The 23,146-nt window shown below is 36.1% G+C and overlaps 1 protein-coding gene across 3 annotated transcripts in view; it reads left to right on the top strand.

The window, feature by feature from the left end:
* LOC123537598 (phosphonopyruvate decarboxylase-like) overlaps nucleotides 1-23,088 on the top strand; it is a 76,649-nt gene extending 53,561 nt beyond the window's left edge. For all 3 annotated transcript variants that reach the window (XM_045321420.2, XM_045321419.2, XM_045321422.2), the window contains 7 exons: nucleotides 5,258-5,405; nucleotides 6,808-6,938; nucleotides 7,733-7,892; nucleotides 8,227-8,500; nucleotides 9,493-9,598; nucleotides 10,285-10,485; nucleotides 11,576-23,088. In XM_045321420.2, the coding sequence (XP_045177355.1) occupies nucleotides 5,258-5,405; nucleotides 6,808-6,938; nucleotides 7,733-7,892; nucleotides 8,227-8,500; nucleotides 9,493-9,598; nucleotides 10,285-10,485; nucleotides 11,576-11,758 (1,203 nt within the window). In that variant the 3' untranslated portion in view covers nucleotides 11,759-23,088. The remainder of the gene's footprint in view (nucleotides 1-5,257; nucleotides 5,406-6,807; nucleotides 6,939-7,732; nucleotides 7,893-8,226; nucleotides 8,501-9,492; nucleotides 9,599-10,284; nucleotides 10,486-11,575) is intronic.
* The last annotated feature ends 58 nt before the right edge of the window (nucleotides 23,089-23,146 follow it).

Consider the following 23,146-nt stretch of genomic DNA (forward strand, 5'->3'; position numbering starts at 1 on the left):
AAGTGTATTGAATGCATGATTGTACAGATACTGGTTTAATACTACTTGGTGATGGTGTAGATAGTATTGCCTCCTGTAAAATATATTTTATGCATGAATGTTTATTAATCTCTACATCATTTATATACTGTACCAAATTTGCAAGAAGGGCTTTTTGTGAAGTTCTTTCTCTAGCAAAATAAGAGTTATTAATTTTAATAAGCAATGATGATACAAAATAATGTATGCCTTGCTCTGCATTCGTAATATAGTTAATGATGACAGATTTAGTTGGGGCTGCCTCAGTGGGGGAGTGGTTAAGGTTGATGACATTGAATCATTTGCCCTTCACTGATGTAGGCTCAAAGTGTAGAATTAATCATGTGAGGAAGCCATCCAGCTGTCCTACAGAAGGTCAGTGGTTCTACCCTGGTTCCCACCCATGCCTGGAGGAGCACCTATGTTCTTCCTCAACCAACAAAAGTTGCCATATTGCCTAAATTGTAAAAACATGACTGTGAAGTTATGCACCTGGGGTTTTGTTAGAGATTTCATCCAGCCAGACCAGAGTTATGGCCCTTGACTAAGTCAAAAATATGCATACAAGTGAATAAAAGTTTATGTCACAGGCCCAGTAACCTTTTGCTTGCTTGCGGTCTGTGCTGCTCGTAGTCTGCACTGTTCGCTATTCAGTTAGTAAATTTTCAGTGAATACCCCTTCGAACAATAAATTATTGCCCAGATTGAATGACAGACCAGTCCATTTTAGAAATTTAGCAGGCTATAGGTTAAGGGTCGTAAAACATTACATATAATGTTAGGGTTATATGGCATGTGAAGATTTGCTTTTTTTTGGGATTTTCCTTAACCAAACGCACAGCTCTTATCACATGTGTGGAAGCCATCATGCAAAAAGTCGCCCAGGTGCCTACCAATTCATGAAATACTATCTCTCTGGACACATCTTAAGTTTAATGACCGAATGTGGGTCAGTTTGACTTTATAACCAGTAGAAATCAACAAACTTCATGTATCTGTTCATTATTCATGCAATTACTTTTATGAAATCAACAAATTCATGTCCTGGCAAAATACTACCAACTATTATCACAGTGATATTAACCCTTAGCCTGCTGCAGGCGAATTTAACAGCCTTTGCAAACAGCTTGGAACCAGATCAGACGCCGATTAAATCGGCGTCTGATCAGGTTCCAAGCTGTTTGCTACTCTGACAATATTTCTTCCAATTTTGGAGCAAATTGAACGAACTTTACAATTTTAGCAGACGAAATTTCCAGCAGACGACAATTTATCTAGCATGCTAAAGGTTAAATTATTTCATAGCATCATTTATGACAGAAGTTGCAGCATTGAATGTCAAAAGCAGATTTTTAAATAGTGAATTATGTTGTAAAGAGAGACAGTTGTCATGTGTAGTAAGGGACACCATCTTGTGAAGTAAGACGGTCATTGTTTGTGCTAAAGAATCTTTTTATGTATTAAAGTAGTTAAGGAGGTCATTTTATATGGTAAAGGAATGCATTATGTGTAGTTAAAGAATTTCTTATTTGTAATTAAGGAGGTCATTATGTGTAGTAAAGATGTTTGTTATGTGTACTTAAGGATGCCATTATGTGAAGTAAATGATGCCATAATGTGTAGTTGAAAAGGTCATTATGTGTAGTAAAGGAATTTATTATGTGTAGTTAAGGAGGTCATTATGTTTACTAAAGGATGCTGTTATGTGCTGTAAAGGAATTCATTATGTGTACTTAAGGAGGCCATTATGTGTAGAAAAGGAGGCCATTATGTGTTGTTGAGAAGGTCATGTGTAGTAAAGGAATTTGTTATGTGCAGTTAAGGAGGTCATTATGTGTAGTAATGGAGGCCATAATGTCTAGTTGAGAAGGTCATTATGTATAGTAAAGGAATTCATTATGTGTAGAAAAGGAGGTCATTATGTGTAATAAGGAGGTCATCATGTGTATCAAAAAATAACAGTGTCATGGGTAGGGAAGGAAATTGTGACTTGTATTGCATGGTGTGTAGTAAAGAAGCTAATGGTGTGTTTTAAATGAGGTCACATTGTGTAGTAAAGGATGTAATGGTGTAAAGTAAAGGAGACCATGGTGTGTAGTAAAGCAGGACTTGTGGCAGTGGACTGTAGTAAAGGAGATTAGGATGTGAACTTAAGGTCATGGTGTGAAATAAGTGAGTGTATAATAATGGGATTAAAGAAAGTAGTGGTGTGTAGTTGATAAGCTTTTGGTTTGTAGTAAAGGAGGCCATGGCATCTAGTAAAATAGGTCTTGGCGTGTAGTGAAGGAGGTCATGACATGTAATAAGGTAGGTCAAGGCATGTGGTAAAGGAGGTCATGGCATTTAGTAAGGAATGTCATGATATATAGTAAAGAAGGTTGTGGTAAATAGAAAAGGTGGTCATGATGTGTAAGGTCATATTGTGTACTAAAGGACATTGTGGTATGAAATGAAGGGGGCCTTGGTGTGGTAAAGAAGAAGGTCATGGCATGTAGAACAGGAAGTCTTTGCATGTAGTAAATCATGTCAGTGCATGTAATAAAGCAGTTCGTGGTATGTAGTAAAGGCGGTCACTGTGTGTAGTGAAGGAGGCCATGTTGTGTTGTGAAGGGGGTCATGGTGTGTAGTGAAGAATGTTATGGCATGTAAAAAAGGAGGTCATGACATGTAATGAAGGATATCAAGGCATTAAGTAAAGGTAGCCACATTGTGTAGTTAAGGTCATGGTGTGCAGTACAGGAGAGCATGGCATGCAGTAAAGAAGGTCATGGCATGTAGGAAAGGAGATATTGTTGTGTAGTAAAGGAGGTCATAGTATGTAGTAATGCAGGCCATGTTGTGTAGTAAATGAGGTCATGGCATGCAGTAAAGGAGGTCATGGCATGTTGTAAAGGAGATTGTGTTGTGTAGTAAAGGAAGTCATGATATGTAGTAATGCAGGCCATGTTGTGTAGCAAATGAGGTCATGGCATGCAGTAAAGGAGATCATGTTGTGTAATAAAGGAGGTCATGGTGTGAAGTAAAGGAGATCATGTTGTGTAGTTTTTAAGGAGATCATGGTTTGCAGTAAAGGAGGTCATGGCATGCAGTAAAGGAGATCATGTTGTGTAGTAAAGGAGGTCATGGTGTGTAGTAGAGGAGGTCATGGCATGCTGTAAAGGAGATCATGTTGTGTAGTAAAGGAGGTCATGGCATGCAGTAAAGGAGATCATGTTGTGTAGTAAAGGAGGTCATGGTGTGTAGTAGAGGAGGTCATGGCATGCTGTAAAGGAGATCATGTTGTGTAGTAAAGGAGGTCATGGTGTGCAGTAAAGGAGGTCATGGCATGCTGTAAAGGAGATCATGTTGTGTAGTAAAGGAGGTCAAGGTGTGCAGTAAAGGAGGTCATGGCATGCTTTAAAGGAGATCATGTTGTGTAGTAAAGGAGATCATGTTGTGTAGTAAAGGAGGTCATGGTGTGCAGTAAAGGAGGTCATGGCATGCTGTAAAGGAGATCATGTTGTGTAGTAAAGGAGGCCAAAGTGTGCAGTAAATGAGATCATAGCATGCAGTAAAAAAGGAGGTCTTGGCATATAGTAAAGGAGGTCATGCTATGTAGTAAAGGAGGTCATGGTATGTTGTAATGTAGGTCATGATGTGTAGTAAAGGAAGTCATGGTATGTAGTAAAGAAGGTCATGGCATGTAGAAAATTAGGTCATGGCATATAGAAAAAAAAAGTCATTACATGTAGTAAAGGAAGTGTTTAGTAAAATAGGTCATTGTATGAAGTGAAGGAGGTCAGGAGGTAATGGTGTGTAGTAAAGGAGGTCATGGCATCCAGTAAAGGTCATGGCATATAGTAAAGGAGGTAATGGTATGTGGTAAAGTAAAATAAAGGATGTCATATTGTGTAGTAAAAGAGGTCATGACATGAAGTAGAGGAAATTATAGTGTATAGTAAATGAGTTTTTAGCTCACCTGTCACATAGTGACAGGGTGAGCTTTTGTGATCGCCCTTCCTCCGTCGTCCTCCGTCCGTCCGTCTGTCGTCCGTCCACAATTTCTTGTCTGCACAGTAGCAGCTTTATTTATGATTTGATTTTTACCAAACTGGCACACAATTTGTATCACCATAAGATCTCAGTTCCTTTCTTGAACTGGCGAGATCCCATTATGGGTTCCAGAGTTATGGCCCCTGAAAGGGCCAAAATTAGCTATTTTGACCTTGTCTGCACAATAGCAGCTTCATTTATGATTCGATTTTAACCAAACTGGCACACAACCTGTATCACCACAAGATCTTGGTCCTTTCTTGAACTGGCCAGATTTCTGATTTTATGTCAAATTACCTCCCATCATTTCAAATTAAAATGGGTATATCACCGTAACTAATGAAGATACTGATCTGAAATTTCATTTATGTCAACAGATTTATTTGGCAGATCCTTCTTTTCTTCACTTACAATAATTTTTTTTTTAATTACTTCCCTTTTATGTTACTATAAATAGCTTATTTTTAGTAACTTTTTTATTATTGGCCGTAGGGAAAAACCGAGACCACTTTTCTGTGGTACAACATGGATGGTACCTCCAATTTGTAGGTGTATTTTGACATATATGTACCTTGTAAGAATTTTTTTTTCTTTTTGGTTAAATTTCTTCCCTTTGTTGTTACTGTCCTTTGGACTTAGATATTTTTTCTGAGGACCTTCTTGTCCTCAAGTGCAATGATAACAGGTGAGCAATATAGGGCCATCATGGCCCTCTTGTTGGTTTATAGTAGAGGATGTCTTGGTGTTTAGTTAAAAATGGAGATGTGTAGTTAGGGAGACTTTGAAATTGGAGAAGTAGGAGAAAATTATTGACAGATTTTCTGTATTTCACTGTTTGTGATGTCATTTATATGGTTTAGCACCTTCACTTACTGTAACCTTTATGTGTGGTATTAATTCCAGCTGTTTAGCAATTATTTCTGTATATCATTTTTTTGAAGTTGTTTAACATTTTGGAAAGCTTTCCATTAATATTTACATAATGAGACATGCAAACATTTTAGACAATGCTTGTATTTGAAGATACTCAGAACGATATATAAATAATAAGTCTTTCAGATAACAATGCATTTTCAGGTTCAGAAGTTTGTGTCTGAGTTACTCTAAGACAGGGATTTTTAAGTAGTCCACATGTTTGTTTCTAGCCTTTGACTTTTCATTAGCAAAGAGGTGCCGGAATATTTTTTGTTTTGTTTTCATTAAATAGCAATATGTAGATCAGAAGATTCGTAATGAAGAGGCGGGAGAACTTACAGAATTGGTACGAGATTTCTTGGACCCAGCTGTCTTCTATAATCAGCTCAAAGCCAAGAATATAGACTTCTTTTGTGGTGTTCCAGATTCTTTGTTAAAAGGTTTGCAACATTATTTGTTATTGTTACCTAAAATTATCTCCACAGGGGAATGGTTGAGGTTACATTTTTACTGTCAGTGGTGCTACACAGCTTGCCAGTCCGTGCCTTAAGTAATGCAAGCACTACTTTTACCTTTAGAGTTTGATTGTTATAGTGTGACCTTGATATATTATGTGACCCCGTTCTCTGATTTTGTTTTCTAAACATTTTCTGTTCCAGTAACTAATGTTTGCTGATTAACCTGTCCAGTGTTTAGAAATCTACATCAAAGGGAAGACCTTAATGCATACTTCTTTCAAGAAAAGTTAGATCGCAGAATTTACTTGTAATGAAATTTGCTACTACAAAGGCATAAAGTGCCTTTTTTGATGCGTGAAATGATGGAAGGTTAGAGTTACTTGTAATTGAACTTTGCCAGAATGTTTCTATCAATTAGGTTTCTCATGAGTTTAATACTGTTAACTTGGTTCAAAAATTAGGTCAATAAGTGATATTGATAGGTGAATAAATTAGTGAGATTATTAGGTTAATAAGTGAGGTGAAGGAAAAACCTTGCTCACACTTCAGTTGCAGCTTTTTGTACCTGATCTACATGAAATTTAGAAGTGTTACCTTCATGAAATCTTGTTTGAGTTTGAAACTGGATCAGAAAGTCATATAATAGAAAATTGCTTAATACTTTAGAAGACACATGTTCTAACTGATCTACATGTTGATGAAACTTGGTCAGAATGTTTTCTTCAGAAAATCAGTGACTAGTTTGAATCTGGCAAAAGCACTAAGGTCAATAAGTTAAGTAATTGAAAAACCTTATGTTCTAACTGATATGCTTGAAACCTGGTCAGAATGTTTGTCTTGGTGAAATCTAGGTCAAGCTCAAAATTGGGTCATTATAAAAATTGGGTCAAAAACTAAGTCACTGAGTCAAAATTTAGTCAGACCCTTTTTAACACAGCAGAGAACAGATTTTCAACCTCAGAATGTTCATCTTGATGAAATCCAGGCCAGGTTATAATTAGTGGGTCATTTGGAAGTCAGAATTGGTTTCTTGATTAAATTTTAGAAGTACCTTGTTAACACTGTGAAGGAATGTCACATTTTCTACATGGTTTACATGAAACATGGTGAGAATGTTTGTCTTGGTGAAATCAAGGCCAGGTTAGATACAAGGTCATCTTTGAATCAAGAGTAAGTCACTTAGTTCAAAAAGACCTTGTTAACACTTTTCTCTTTGATCTAAATCAAACCTAGCCAACATGTTTGTCTTTATGGTATCCTTGTAGATCATCTGGTTTACTCAAGTGGGCAGTGCAGAACTTTCATGCCTGCTATAGATGAGTTTTGTACGTTCATAATGGCCCACATTGTATAATTTCATGCATATCTTTTTATGTATTTTCAGATTTTTGTGCCTACGTCACAGATAATGCTCCAGCCAGTAACCATGTGATAACAGCAAACGAAGGAAACTCCGTAGCTCTAGCCAGTGGTTACCATCTAGCTACAGGAAAATCTGCCTTAGTTTACCTGCAGGTAAATGTTGGTCCATGAAATATCAGCATATATGACCTCACCATCTGTCTGTACCTGGAGATATACCTAGAGTGGTATCTCGAGTTTGTCTCAACAATCCTTTTGTGTCTGAAGATATGCCTAGAGGATATGTTGAGAGTTTGTCTCCACAGTCTTTCTGTGCATGAAGATATGCCTAGAGGATATGTTGAGAGTTTGTCTCCACAGTCTTTCTGTGCATGAAGATATGCCTAGAGGATATGTTGAGAGTTTGTCTCCACAGTCTTTCTGTGCCTGAAGATATGTTGAGAGTTTGTCTCCAGAGTCTTTCTGTGCAGAGGATATGTTGAGAGTTTGTCTCCACAGTCTTTCTGTGCCTTAAGATATGCCTAGAGGACATCATGAGTCTGTTACCACCATCTTTCTGTGCCTGATATGTCTAGAGGGGCGGCTTGAAAGTTCTCCTCCATTTGCTACCATTATTGTATATATATCGAAATTTTGATTGAAAAGCAGCCTTAAGGTAGTTGACCCATAATGACAGTTGGCAAATCTTGTATTCTCTGCTTACAGTTTAGGCATTTTCCAGCTATAACAACGTCATTCACACGTTGATCTACATGTACATCCAAATAATACCAAAATGCCTAATAGGAGTATATGTAATCACATGGGAATTGCTGATTGTCATTATTGGGCTACTCCAATAAACAAAAACATAAAATCAAATCAAATAAGAACTGTAGTCATGTGGCTATTTACTTGTAGTATGAACATGAAAGTTTTTATTAGGTTATAATTCCTTTCTTTTCCAGAACTCAGGACTAGGTAACACAGTAAACCCTCTAATGTCTTTGGCAGTACCGGCTGTATATAGTATACCCATGTTGTTACTGATTGGTTGGCGTGGGGAACCAGGCAAGCGTGATGAACCTCAGCATCGTTCTCAAGGGCAGGCAACACCAGGATTACTTGGTAAGTTTAAAATATCTTTAGAAATATTTCTATGTATAATTTAAACCTTGAAAATTTTGGAGCAGAAAAAAGTTGTGGAGTTTCCTATTGTTTTACAAGAATATGTTTCTTTGATGCTTACTAAGATATCATAGAAATTTTCTCAGAGTCTAATTACCACAAAACCTCAAAATACAGAGGTGAAAATATGCAGTCTACAGTATTTCCTTGATAAAATGTTAAATAAGGTAAGAATGCTTGGAACAGTGTACCTAATTTTAACTTAATAGCAGTTATACAATTGAAATATCTTTTCAAAGAATCATAAATATTGTTACTTTTCTTGCGTTTCCAGCTGCTCTTGGAATCCCTTTCCAGCCTCTTCCTGATTACGAAGAAGGGGCCGAGCTTGCCCTCCAAAGTGCCAGACACTACATGGATCTCTCAAAGGGCCCGTATGCTCTTCTTGTGAAAAGGCAAATTTTTTCCCCGTACAAGTTACCCAAAGTTGTGGCAGATTTTCCATTGATGAGGGAAGATGCAATGAAATTGGTTGTGGATAATTTAGGACAGAAAGATATTGTTATTGGAACTACTGGAATGTTGTCAAGGGAGTTGTATGAATACAGGTGAGTACATCTATATTGCCCTGCTTCTAAGATGACAGGGTACAGTGTTTTGCTCTCTGTGGATTTGTCAGTTGGTCAGCCAAGTGACAGTTTGATTTGCAGTCGATAACTAGAGAATTCTTGGGCCTGCAGTGGTCAAACTTCAAATGATGATGTTGGTCAGTAGATGCCTTCTGTTGTTTTAGGGGTCAGTAGCTAAAAAGGTCAATGACCCTTAGACTGAAAATAGTTTTCCCTCAGTAAGTAAAGAATGTGTTAATAGAATATTGCCTGTAGTCAATAGATGACCACAATTGTGTTAGGGGTAAATAGGTCAAAGGTCATGGTGACAATGACTTTGAGACTAAAAATTGTTTCCCGTCAATCGTCGGGCTTCATTTTGATGATTGCCTATAGCCAGTTGATGACCCTCTTTGATATGGAGACCATTGGATCAAAGGTCAGGTGAGTCACAGTGGGTTAAAGACTGAAAATGATTTCTTCTCATTAACTTAAGAATGCTATGGCCAACAGTGATCAAACTTCATGGAATGATTGCATATGGTCAGTTGATGACACCTTTGGAGTCAGTAGGTCAAAGGTCAAGGTTACAGTTACTAACCTTGAAGCTTAACAGTTTCTGCTCAGTTTTTGAAGTAATTAGGCCTACTGCCTTCAAACTTTATAGGATGATTTCTTTTGATCAGAAGATGACCCTTGTAAGTTTTTGGATCATTTGATCAAATGTCAAGGTCACATATATGGCCTTATGGGAAACTGGTTCTCTTTTTACTGTCAACCCCTACATATTTCCTGTTTGTATTCCTACAAGTCCAACTTGTTGAGTAAGGTTTTGTTGTTGAAGAAAGGAACTTTGTTAAACATCTTGTACATACAGAGCCCTTCAGTCAAATTCATTTTTAAAAGAAAAGACTGGAATGGTAAAGTACAGTTTTATGTTTAGCATAACATATATGAAACTGGAATTTTGAAAGATTTATTCAAATTTTCAGAATGGCACGAGAAGACGGACATGAAAGAGATTTTCTTACTGTAGGCTCCATGGGTCATGCATCATCAATAGCTCTTGGTATAGCAATGCAGAAACAAAAGCGACAGGTAGGTCTTTAGATATGTATTTTTTACATGTATCTTTTACAATCAGATGAAGGCAGATATGATACTACCTGGGTAGCGTAGTGGTACAGCACCCACTTTGAGTGTGGGAGGACGTGGGTTCACGCCTTGGTGGTGTTACTGTAGAGATTTGAAAAATGGTATTGGTAGTTTCTTTGCTTAATGTTCAACATTAAGAGGATAGTTATAGGACAGGTCAGCCCAGTGTCATTATAATGTGACAGGGTGGAGTATCATGTCACCTGACTGCCGTATGATGTTCCAGTGAGGCAGCACTATAAAGTTGGGCATTGTATTCACAGCTACAAACAGACACCAACGTTCATATGACCGAAAAATTGTTGAAAAAGTTGCTGAACTGGAATACACACACAGATGCAGATATGGGTTTTTGTTTTCAAAGTAAACCAGATTCTTAGAAAATGGTCATATCCAGTAACAACCCCTGTAACAATTTTCATACTTCCCTTTGATATGCATACATGTATTAGTAATTATCAGGAATGTAGCAAAACAGGAAGTATTTACCATGGTCACTCATTCTTTTTACTTGTTAATCATTGCAGGCTTTTTATATACAAATTGTTATTACAAGAGAAGTATTTTATTATTGTTGACTGTGCTTATATTTTATCATACTACAGCTCATCATCTAAATATACTTGCAGGTTTTCTGCCTGGATGGAGATGGTTCTGTAATTATGCACATGGGAGCCATGGCAACCGTAGGTCAACATGCACCCGGTAACTTTAAACACATCATTGTAAATAACGGCGCCCATGACTCAGTTGGAGGTCAGCCAACAGATGCCGGGAACCATGCAGGATTTGACTTTGGGTCCATTGCAAAGGGCTGCGGTTACAGGGATGTAAGTTGTTACAAAAAGAAGTATTTTACACTTAGGGTTTAAAGAAAAATTGTACAAGTTCTTTATGGTAAATGAGTTTCTGCAGATATCTGTGATGCCCTTGATCATGTTGATAAAAGGTTACATTTATAGTTCAAATACATTTTTAGCTCGACTATACGAAGTATGGAGAGCTATCCTACTCGACCTGGCGTTGGCGTCAGCGTCCTTCCGGGTCCGCACTTTGGTTAAAGTTTTGATGCACTATCTCATTATCTTTGTTATTACTTGATGGATTTACTTCAAACTTAAAATAGTTGTTCCTCATCATCATCCACATCATATGGCACTAGGGCCATAACTCTGGCACCAATATTTCATGAATTATCCCCCCTGTATACTTAGAATTTCAGGTTAAAGTTTTGGTGCACTTTCACTTTATCTCAGTTATTATGGAACGGATTTGATTCAAACTTAAAGTAGTTGTTCAACATCTTCACCCACATCATATGGTACAAGGGTCATAACTCTGGCACAAATATTTCATGAATTATCCCCACTTTTACTTAGAATTTCAGGTTAAAGTTTTGGTGCATTTTCACTTTATCTCAGTTATTACTGAATGGATTTGATTTAAACTTAAAATAGTTGCTCAACATCATCACTCACATCATATGACACAAGGGCCATAACTCTTACACCAGTGTTTCATGAATTATCCCCCCTTTTTACTTAAAATTTCAGGTTAAGGTTTTGGTGCACTTTCAGACATCAAACATACCATGTAGAAGATTTGCATGCATGCTGTAATCTTGGTTATACCAGTAATAAAATTTTAATAAGACCTAAGCATACAGAGAAAGTGTAATTGCTGTTTTGAATAAAAAAGCCACATCCTCAAATCTATAAAATTTTGTTTTTTTTTTAAACAAATGGCTGTTACTAGAAAGAATATTAATTGTGAGAACAGTTCTATCTACACAGATGGTTTATATATTTAGCCAAGTTTAGTATATTCAATGCAGATTTTTAGATTTAAAATATTCGCTAATGATAAAATATTTAAGCAAGAGATTGACATGGTATTTCTTTAAATTTGTTTATTTTACAGTATCTGCTAGCTATTAACCCAGAAGACGTGGCTGCAGCAGTTGTGAAGATGAGAACCATGGAAGGACCGGTTCTACTTGAAATCAAGACCAAAATAGGGGCCAGACACGATCTTGGGAGACCAAAGACGAAACCACTAGAGAACAAAGAGGACTTCATGCACTTCCTAGCATTGTCAAAATAAAACATGAAATTAAATCATGGAAAAATTCAGATAGAACTATCCGAATAGTATTAGAACATAAATCAACAGCAGTTTCAGAAAGAACTTACCAGATAGAAATATAGATGCTAATTATGGAAAAAAGATTAAAAGATCTAGCCTTATTGTAATAAGTTGTTCATGAAAAACTAGTTTGTTAGAAATCAATCTTTAATCATGGAAAAAAAATCAAAAGAAATTTTAATTTCTAATGTTGGGTTTTTGAATTGTGATCCTGTCCCCAAGTTTCAATCTTGAATTCTTTTATGGTACAGTAGTTTGGGTAACTTTCTGTGTTTGTTATCACGGTTGTCAGTATAATATTTTGGGAAAAATCAAGAGAAACTCATAATCATTGTGAAAATTGTTGGAAACTCACCACTTTTTTTTTTTAGCTCACCAGAGCACAAGGTGCTCAAGGTGAGCTATTGTGACCAGTCATTGTCCGGTGTGCTTCATCCGTCAACATTTGTCTTGTGAACACTCTATAGAGGCCACATGATTTGTGACCCAATCTTTATGAAACTTGGTCAGAATGTTAGTCTTGATGATCTCTAGGTCAAGTTCGAAACTGGATCATATGGATTCAAAACCTAGGTCAGTAGGCTATATCAAAGGAAAAGCTTGTGAACACTTTATAGGCCACAGTTGTGACCAATCTTTATGAAACTTAGTCAGAATTTTTGTCTTGATGATGTCTAGGTCAATTTCGAAACTGGGTCATGTGGGGTCAAAAACTAGGTCAGAAGGCGAGATCAAAGGAAAAGCATGTGAACACTCAAGAGGTTGCAGTTATGACCCAACCTTTATGAAATTTGGTCAGAATGTTTGTCTTGATGATCTCTAGGTCAGTTTCGAAACTGGGTCATGTGGGGTCAAAAACTAGGTCAGTAGGCCAGATCAGCTCTTGTGAGCGATATAGGGCCATCATGGCTCTCTTGTTTACATAATTTTTTGTGCTTATTTTTGGTAAGTATTATTGTGGGTCCTATTTTCATTATTTATTTCTATGTATTGGTAACTTTTTGAAGGTTTTTTGTTGTAATAATTTTTAGTGTCTTTGAAATATCTCTTTTTACATTACTTCAGTGGATGTTGATTGATATTGCTATGACAATTAAGACTGCCAGAAGCAAATTTTCTGAAATTCAGTAGTATACTCTTATCAAATGGCTTGTCAGTCAAGTGTTAGAACCATTGCAAGAGGTCTGACAGGCAATCCATTCAAGTCATTTTAATCCATAAAATGTAGAATCAACAAATTCATGTATCCACTGTTTTGGCAGAAAGCATGGAATTTAATGCCAAAGAATTGAAATAATGTCACAAAACAACATTTTATTTTCATTTGAAGATAAATTGTATGTTGTTTTCCTTTGAAATGCTGTTTTTAGTAAAGACTCATTTGTTACTGTTTGCAAGCATAAGTTACATGTAAGAGAAATAATGTGCCAAATTTTATATAATTTGCTTAACCTTTAGCCTGCTGGCAGCAAATGATTTTGCCTTTGTGACCAGTGCAGACCAAGATCATCCTACACTGTTCACTATTCAGCCAGTAAATTTTCAGTGAAAACCCCTTCAAATAATAAGAGGTACTGCCCAAATTTAATGATAGACAAGTTCATTTTCCAAATTTAGCAGGGTAAAGGTTAATGCTGTTGACCCATAATAACAATTGTCAATTTCTGTTCGATTAATACTCTCCATATGCTCTCAGTATGCTTGTATGGCCTACAGCACAAGAATGTTTAAATAATATCCAACATGTTATAGCATGTAAATTGTCAGTTGTCTTTATGGGTTGTCTACCTTTACTGCATTATGAAAGGAGTTGAGATTTTGTATGCATGTGTGCCCTTGTAGAAATGAAAAAAAAAAATCAAGCAGGCATCATGTAATGTATGCTACTGGATTTTCAGTTCACTTATTTTGTATTGCACACTGAAACTGCTTGGTGTCCAAGAAAAAGGTTAAACTGTTCTTGCTTCTCAGTGTCAGTTTAAATATATGTAACTTATTCGAGACCTAGACAAGTTAGGTTGGTTCCATTTTCAGTTGTACATGAAGTATATTTTATCTTGAATATTAACTACATTGTACTCAGAAGCTGACTGAAATATGACAAAAAAAAAAACACTTTATATTCTCGCACCTTGTGCATTTTGTATATGTTGTAGGTGTAAACTATTTAAATTGATAAGGTATTTTTACAAGGGCACTGTCTGTGCAGTATAGCATCTCCATATATAGCTGATGTTGTTGCCGACATACTCATCTTACATCATTATGATGCAGTGATTATGTATATCAGGGTTATTTACACTGCCTTTTTATATGGCCTAGATGGTAATATAAATTGTTTTGTAATTACTAGGCGCTAGTTGGTTTTATAATTACTAGGCACTGTGACCATGTCAATGTTGCTAGGCACTGTGACTATGCCAATGTTGCTAGGCACTGTGACTATGCCAATGTTGCTAGGGGCTGTAACCATGTCAGTGTTGCTAGGCACTCTGACAATGTCATTGTTGCTAGGCACTGTAACCATGTCAGTGTTGCTAGGCACAGTGACAATGTCATTGTTGCAAGACACTGTGAACATGTCGATTTTGCTAGAAACTGTGACAATGTTATTGTTGCTAGGCACTGGCAATATTATTGTTGCTAGGCACTGTGACCAAGGCAATGTTGCTTGGCATTGTAACAATGTTACTAGGCACTATGACCATGTCGATGTTGCTAGGCTGTGTGACCATGTCAATAATGTGTTTGATTCCTTGTCCTGACATTTTTAAATTTGTTTTTTTTATACATGCTGCCTGTGTCAGTGACAATCTTGTTAGTAAATTTTTAGAATTGTTCATCCATAATGACAGCTTTTACATAACACCTGCAGTAAAGGACCAGTTTCGTATGTGTGTATTTGTTTGTTTTACCTATTTGGGGTTTGTTTTGGTAATCTAAATATGGTATTGTAAAAAACTGAGCTGATGAGATTGTTGTTTTGTGTTTTGCTATTTTTTTTTCTCTGTATATAGATTTATTTAATGTGATTTCTAATATTTCAAAGAGATTGATATATTGAATTTAGTATGAAATTTGAAATGTGTGTGGATACACTTTTATAAATGTTAGGATAAATGCTGGGGTTTTTTTTAGTCCTTGCATTATAAAAGTTTAGTTGCTGTGAATATTTTAATATAGGTTTTATTCTTGGCTCTTGATTAAATAATTTGTTCTCGATAAAATCTAGGAAGATACTTTGGAAGCAAAGAATACAGCCAGGCAAAAAAATAACACAAGGCTTTGACTGAAGTCTGTTCATTAGAGGTAATGAAACACTTAACATAGAACAAAACGGAAAAAATAAAGAATGGATGTAGACGGTCTGAGAGTGTTATCATAGTATTATAGTTTTATTATAGCTTTAGGTACTACTTTGTTGTTATAGTTTTTGTTCACTTTTGATGTTGTTTTTATGACAGTGATTTTATATGACGTATTATTAAGTGACAGGTATCAGCATTAAGTGTACATAATTATCAAAATATTTAACATGAATACACGTAATTTAGAAGGGTTAAAATTGTTATTCTATATATCTTTTATTCAAGAAACGTGGTGATAATCAGAATTTTAACAAAATAAACTTACAGCAGTGTATATCAGATATCAAAAATCTGTTTTGAGTAAGGTGACTTTTTAAAAGCAAGACAATTGACATTTTTATGCCCCCGAAGGGAGGCATATAGTTTTTGAACCGTCTGTCGGTCTGTCAGTCTGTCGGTCTGTCCGCAATTTTCGTGTCCGGTCCATATCTTTGTCATCGATGGATGGATTTTCAAATAACTTGGCATGAATGTGTACCACAGTAAGACGACGTGCAGTGCGCAAGACCCAGGTCCGTAGCTCAAAGGTCAAGGTCACACTTAGACGTTAAAGGATAGTGCATTGATGGGCGTGTCCAGTCCATATCTTTGTCATCGATGGATGGATTTTCAAATAACTTAACATGAATGTGTACCACAGTAAGACGACGTGCAGTGCGCAAGACCCAGGTCCGTAGCTCAAAGGTCAAGGTCACACTTAGACGTTAAAGGATAGTGCATTGATGGGCGTGTCCGGTCCATATCTTTGTCATCGATGGATGGATTTTCAAATAACTTGGCATGAATGTGTACCACAGTAAGACGACATGCAGTGCGCAAGACCCAGGTCGGTAGCTCAAAGGTCAAGGTCACACTTAGACGTTAAAGATCATTTTTCATGATAGTGCATTGATGGGCATGTCCGGTCCTTATCTTTGTCATTCATGCATGGATTTTAAAATAACTATGCATGAATGTGTGACACAGTAAGACGATGTGTCGCGCGCAAGACCCAGCTCTGTAGGTCAAAGGTCCTAAACTCTAACATTGGCCATAACTATTCATTCAAAGTGCCATCGGGGGCATGTGTCATCCTACGGAGACAGCTCTTGTTCTTTTTAACATTACTCTTCTGATGTACATTATGCTTCTGTTTTACATTATACTTTTGGGTGAAGCTTTTTTAGAAATTTGGGTTTTTTATGTAGATGCGATGCCTTTTTAGCTCACCTGAGCAATGCTCAGGTGAGTTTTTCTGATCACTCGATGTCCGGCGTCTGTCTGTCTGTCTGTCATCTGTCGTCTGTCAACATTTAGCTGTGTATGCGATAGAGGCTGTATTTTTCAATTAATCTTCATGAATATTGGTCAGAATGATAACCTTGATGAAATCTAGGCCGAGTTCGAAAATGGGTCATCTGGGATCAAAAACTAGGTCACAAGGTCAAATCAAAGAAAAACCTTGTGTATGCGCTAGAGGCTGTATTTTTCAATTGATCTTCATGAATATTGGTCAGAATGATTGCCTTGATGAAATCTAGGCCGAGTTTGAAAATGGGTCATCTCAGGTCAAAAACTAGGTCACTAGGCCAAATCAAAGAAAAACCTTGTGTATGCGATAGAGGCGGTATTTTTCAATTGATCTTCATGAATTTTGGTCAGAATGATTACCTTGATGAAATCTAGGTCGAGTTTGAACATGGGTCATCTAGGGTCAAAAACTAGGTCATATCTTGATGAAAAACCTTGTGTATGCGATAGAGGCGGTATTTTTCAATTAATCTTCATGAATATTGGTCAGAATGATAACCTTGATGAAATCTAAGCCGAGTTCCAAAATGGGTCATCTCGGGTCAAAAACTAGGTCACTAGGTCAAATCAAAGAAAAACCTTGTGTATGTGATAGAGGCTGTATTTTTCAATTATTCTTCTTGAATATTGGTCTGAGTGATAACCTTGATGAAATCTAGGCCGAGTTCGAAAATGGTTCATCTCGGGTAAAAAACTAGGTCACTAGGTCAAATCAAAGAAAAACCTTGTGTATGCGATAGAGGCTGTATTTTTCAATTGATCTTCATGAATATTGGTCAGAATGATTGCCTTGCTGAAATCTAGGCCGAGTTTGAAAATGGGTCATCTCGGGTCAAAAACTAGGTCACTAGGCCAAATCAAAGAAAAACCTTGTGTATGCGATAGAGGCTGTATTTTTCAGTTGATCTTCATGAATTTTGGTCAGAATGATTACCTTGATGAAATCTAGGCCGAGTTTGAAGATGGGTCATCTGGGGTCAAGAACTAGGTCACTAGGTCAAATCAAGGAAAAACCTTGTGTATGTGCACGAGGCTGTATTTTTCAATTGATCTTCATGAATTTTGGTCAGAATGATTACTTTGATGAAATTTAGACCAAATTCGAAAATGGGTCATCTGGGGTCAAAAACTAGGTCACTTGATCTTCATGAAATTTAGCCAGAATGATAACCTTGATGAAATCTAGGCCGAGTTCGAAAATGGGTCATCTGGGATCAAAAACTAGGTCACTAGGTCAAATCAAAGAAAAACCTTGTGTATGCGCTAGAGGCTGTATTTTTCAATTGATCTTCATGAATATTGGTCAGAATGATTGCCTTGATGAAATCTAGGCCGAGTTTGAAAATGGGTCATCTCAGGTCAAAAACTAGGTCACTAGGCCAAATCAAAGAAAAACCTTGTGTATGCGATAGAGGCGGTATTTTTCAATTGATCTTCATGAATTTTGGTCAGAATGATTACCTTGATGAAATCTAGGTCGAGTTTGAACATGGGTCATCTAGGGTCAAAAACTAGGTCATATCTTGATGAAAAACCTTGTGTATGCGATAGAGGCGGTATTTTTCAATTAATCTTCATGAATATTGGTCAGAATGATAACCTTGATGAAATCTAAGCCGAGTTCCAAAATGGTCATCTCGGGTCAAAAACTAGGTCACTAGGTCAAATCAATGAAAAACCTTGTGTATGTGATAGAGGCTGTATTTTTCAATTATTCTTCTTGAAATTGGTCAGAATGATAACCTTGATGAAATCTAGGCCGAGTTCAAAAATGGGTCATCTCGGGTAAAAAACTAGGTCACTAGGTCAAATCAAAGAAAAACCTTGTGTATGCGCTAGAGGCTGTATTTTTCAATTGATCTTCATGAATATTGGTCAGAATGATTGCCTTGATGAAATCTAGGCCGAGTTTGAAAATGGGTCATCTCGGGTCAAAAACTAGGTCACTAGGCCAAATCAAAGAAAAACCTTGTGTATGCGATAGAGGCTGTATTTTTCAGTTGATCTTCATGAATTTTGGTCAGAATGATTACCTTGATGAAATCTAGGCTGAGTTTGAAAATGGGTCATCTGGGGTCAAAAACTAGGTCACTAGGTCAAATCAAGGAAAAACCTTGTGTATGCGATCGAGGCTGTATTTTTCAATTGATCTTCATGAATTTTGGTCAGAATGATTACCTTGATGAAATTTAGACCAAATTCGAAAATGGGTCATCTGGGGTCAAAAACTAGGTCACTTGATCTTCATGAAATTTAGCCAGAATGATAACCTTGATGAAATCTAGGCCGAGTTCGAAAATGGGTCATCTGGGATCAAAAACTAGGTCACTAGGTCAAATCAAAGAAAAACCTTGTGTATGCGCTAGAGGCTGTATTTTTCAATTGATCTTCATGAATATTGGTCAGAATGATTGCCTTGATGAAATCTAGGCCGAGTTTGAAAATGGGTCATCTCAGGTCAAAAACTAGGTCACTAGGCCAAATCAAAGAAAAACCTTGCGTATGCGATAGAGGCGGTATTTTTCAATTGATCTTCATGAATTTTGGTCAGAATGATTACCTTGATGAAATCTAGGTCGAGTTTGAACATGGGTCATCTAGGGTCAAAAACTAGGTCATATCTTGATGAAAAACCTTGTGTATGCGATAGAGGCGGTATTTTTCAATTAATCTTCATGAATATTGGTCAGAATGATAACCTTGATGAAATCTAAGCCGAGTTCCAAAATGGGTCATCTCGGGTCAAAAACTAGGTCACTAGGTCAAATCAAAGAAAAACCTTGTGTATGTGATAGAGGCTGTATTTTTCAATTATTCTTCTTGAATATTGGTCAGAATGATAACCTTGATGAAATCTAGGCCGAGTTCAAAAATGGGTCATCTCGGGTAAAAAACTAGGTCACTAGGTCAAATCAAAGAAAAACCTTGTGTATGCGCTAGAGGCTGTATTTTTCAATTGATCTTCATGAATATTGGTCAGAATGATTGCCTTGATGAAATCTAGGCCGAGTTTGAAAATGGGTCATCTCGGGTCAAAAACTAGGTCACTAGGCCAAATCAAAGAAAAACCTTGTGTATGCGATAGAGGCGGTATTTTTCAGTTGATCTTCATGAATTTTGGTCAGAATGATTACCTTGATGAAATCTAGGCCGAGTTTGAAAATGGGTCATCTGGGGTCAAAAACTAGGTCACTAGGTCAAATCAAGGAAAAACCTTGTGTATGCGATGGAGGCTGTATTTTTTAATTGATCTTCATGAATTTTGGTCAGAATGATTACCTTGATGAAATTTAGACCAAATTCGAAAATGGGTCATCTGGGGTCAAAAACTAGGTCACTTGATCTTCATGAAATTTAGCCAGAATGAAGAAAAACATTGTGTATGCAATAGAGGATGTATTTTTCAATTGATCTTCATGAAATTTGGTCTGAGTGATTGCCTTGATGAAATCTAGGTCGAGTTTGAATATGGGTTATCTGAGGTCAAAAACTAGGTCACTAGGTCAAATTAAAGAAAAATCTTGTGTATGCGATAGAGACTGTTTTTTTCAATTGATTTTTATGAAATTTGGTCAGGATGATTGCCTTGATGAAATCTAGGTCGAATTTGAATGTGGGTCATCTGAGGTCAAAAACTAGGTCACTTGGTCAAATCAAAGAAAAAACTTGTGTATGTGATAGAGGCTGTATTTTTCAATTGATCTTCGTGAATTTTGGTCAGAATGATTGCCTTGATAAAATCTAGGTCGAGTTTGAACATGGGTCATCTAGGGTCAAAAACTAGGTCATATCTAAGAAAATGCTTGTTTTATCGCAAGAGACCAATTTTTTGGTCCAATCTTAATGAAAATTGGTCGGAATATTTGTTTCCATGAAATCACTAGGTCAAACATGTTTTACACTGTTATGGTGTGTTTCTTAGGACCACAATGGAAATAAGAGACATCTTTGTCCCTTTTTTGTGTTATCCTTTGTGTATAATGTAGTTGGCATGGCAATATGGCATTATATTCAATTCATTTATGTTCTTTTACATATATGTTTGATATCTATTTTACCATGTTTTGTACACATTTTATGCAGAAATAAATCTATCTATCTATCTTAGGTGAGCGACCTAGGGCCATCTTGGCCCTCTTGTTTTAAATAGAATTTCTTTTGATTCACATAAATTTGAAAGTTCAGCTTAATGGTTATTTTAAATCAATATCCATGTCTTTTAGTTCATTTGTATGATGTACATGTTTATATAATATAATAGCGTGAATGCTTCTGTGTATGTAAGGAATTGGACTATTTTTTCAGAAATGGTTATCAGTTTTTCTATATACAGTAAAACCTGCGTTAGTGGTCACCTCTATTAAGCAGCCAACCTGTCTTAAGCAGCCAATGTCTCATTTCCCAACATTGTCATTCAATTTATAAATTACCTGCATTAAGCAGTCAGCCACTTTTTCCCACTCACTAATAGTGGCTGGCTGCTTAAGACAGGTTTTACTGTAGCTTGAATACTTGTATGTATGTAAGGAATTAGTCAGTTTTTTTTTCAGAAATTGTTATCTTTTCTATATATGTGCATTAACTACTTTAGTCGTGTCAGAAGGAAATATCTTTTTATAACTAGATGTATTTCTACTGATTGTTGTTTTCTTTTAGATCTGCCATAAATTATATATTTATACATATTTATTTATTCTCAGTATTTTTAATATGTAATGCTAAATGTGTAAAACACTGTTATAACTCAGTTATTTTATAAAGCTTTTTTCTTTATAATGAAATGCATTAGAGCAATTGTTTTATTTATTAATTTGGGAACTGAAAAATGACGTAATGCATGTTAAAAAAAGAAGTTTTAATTATTTTCAGTTCAGCATTTCTTGTTTGCCTCGATTTTTTCTCAAGAAAAAAATTCTAAACTAGATTTGCATGTGTAAAATTCAACTGCAATAGAGTTTCATGATATATGAAAGAATGGTCTGATTTAGCATTACAACTGTAGCATAATATTCTTAGTTATTGATTAGTATATACATTGTATCCAAGTATATGTGAAGGCTGTGGCGTTAAAATCAACATTAGGGCTTTGGGACCAGCATGGATCGAGATCAGCGGATACCCATATTGTTAGTTTATCCCCACATCCATACTGTTAATTTATCAATTTCAGCACTTGTATGTTATAGATAAGCAAACAGTATGTAGACTGGACTGTACGGATGTACAGGCTGATCTGGATACATACTGGTAGCAATTAAAGCTCTAGTTTGGTTTACGCTAAACAGTGCTCATATATACAGCAACTCTACCTTAGTGGTCACATGTATTATTATATAAAGCAGCAAGTTAGCAAACTTCCTAAACTATGTCAGCCTAATTAAGCAACCACCTGTCATAAGCAGCTATGTTGTATTGCTCCTATGTCTGGCTGGGTAAGACAGATTTGACTGTAATTAATCTAAGCCTTTCATTCAAATTATCTGGGAAGATCTTCTTACATAGTTTTCTGAATTTGCTCATGTGTTGACAATTAATTTCAAACCACATGGCTTAGTTTTGGCACTATTTTTGTCACAAAACACTTGTTTAACTTAATAAGAAACAATGTAATAAACTTTTTAAGTCTTGACACTTTTTTTGTTGAAAATTTTAAATAGCAGATTTTTTTCTGCTGGTGCAGAAATCACATATCTGTATAATTAGCACCTTCACCGTTAACATTCTAATATTATATGTACCGGTATCTCAAAATTTTGACAAAGTAAATTAATACAGATATTAAGTGCCTTTTCTAATTCTAAGTAGATTAAGAGTGGTAAATCATGACATAACAGCAGTTAAATTTCATTTTTGCTGAACTTGCTATTTTTTATTGGTACATGTGTAGTGCGAACTTGAAAGAATTTTCATCAAATGGTTTTTGTCATATTATCTACAACAATTTTCTTAGGCCATGATTAAATCATGATTTAAGTATCTTAACATTTTAATTTGCCTCCCTTATTTTGTCATGACTGCTATCCGCAGAATTTTTTGTAAACAGTACAATATTTCATTGTTTCATCTCATTACCAGTGGATATATTCTCAAACTTGCAAGATATTTATGTCTCCCACCACACATTGGTGTGGGAGACATATTGATTTACTTCTGTCTGTTTGTCTGTCTGTCACAAATCTTGTCCGCACTCTAAGTGGAACATTTCTCATCCGATCTTCACTAAACTGGGACAAAATGTGTTTGCCACTAAGTCCTTGGCCCAGTTTGATTATTATTAAACTAGCCAAATCGGCTCAGGAACTTCGGAATTATGGCCGTTGAACATAATTACCGATAGGCCGGTTACTCCAACATGTGAATTACCAATAGGCAGCTTACTCCAACACGAAAACAGTATATAAAGACAGACTTGCTATTAGATGATTAGGCAAAAACGTGGGAGACATGCGCTTTTCTCAAAAGCACCTCTAGTGCAAATATGTTTTTGATCTCTTCATACAGGTTTTATGTTTATTTCAGCAAATTTCCATAAACCCATACATATTACCCATACCTGTTTAATCAGACATTTTTCAAATTATTTTAAGTCACTTCAGCTTAAAGACATGATGATTTTTTTTCTGTCCATCTTTCTTATTAAAAAATGGTCAGGAATAGTCTCTGAAACATTTGGAATTATTTCATTCAT

Source organism: Mercenaria mercenaria, chromosome 17 (genome assembly GCF_021730395.1).
Source record: "Mercenaria mercenaria strain notata chromosome 17, MADL_Memer_1, whole genome shotgun sequence".
NCBI classification, from domain to species: domain Eukaryota; kingdom Metazoa; phylum Mollusca; class Bivalvia; order Venerida; family Veneridae; genus Mercenaria; species Mercenaria mercenaria.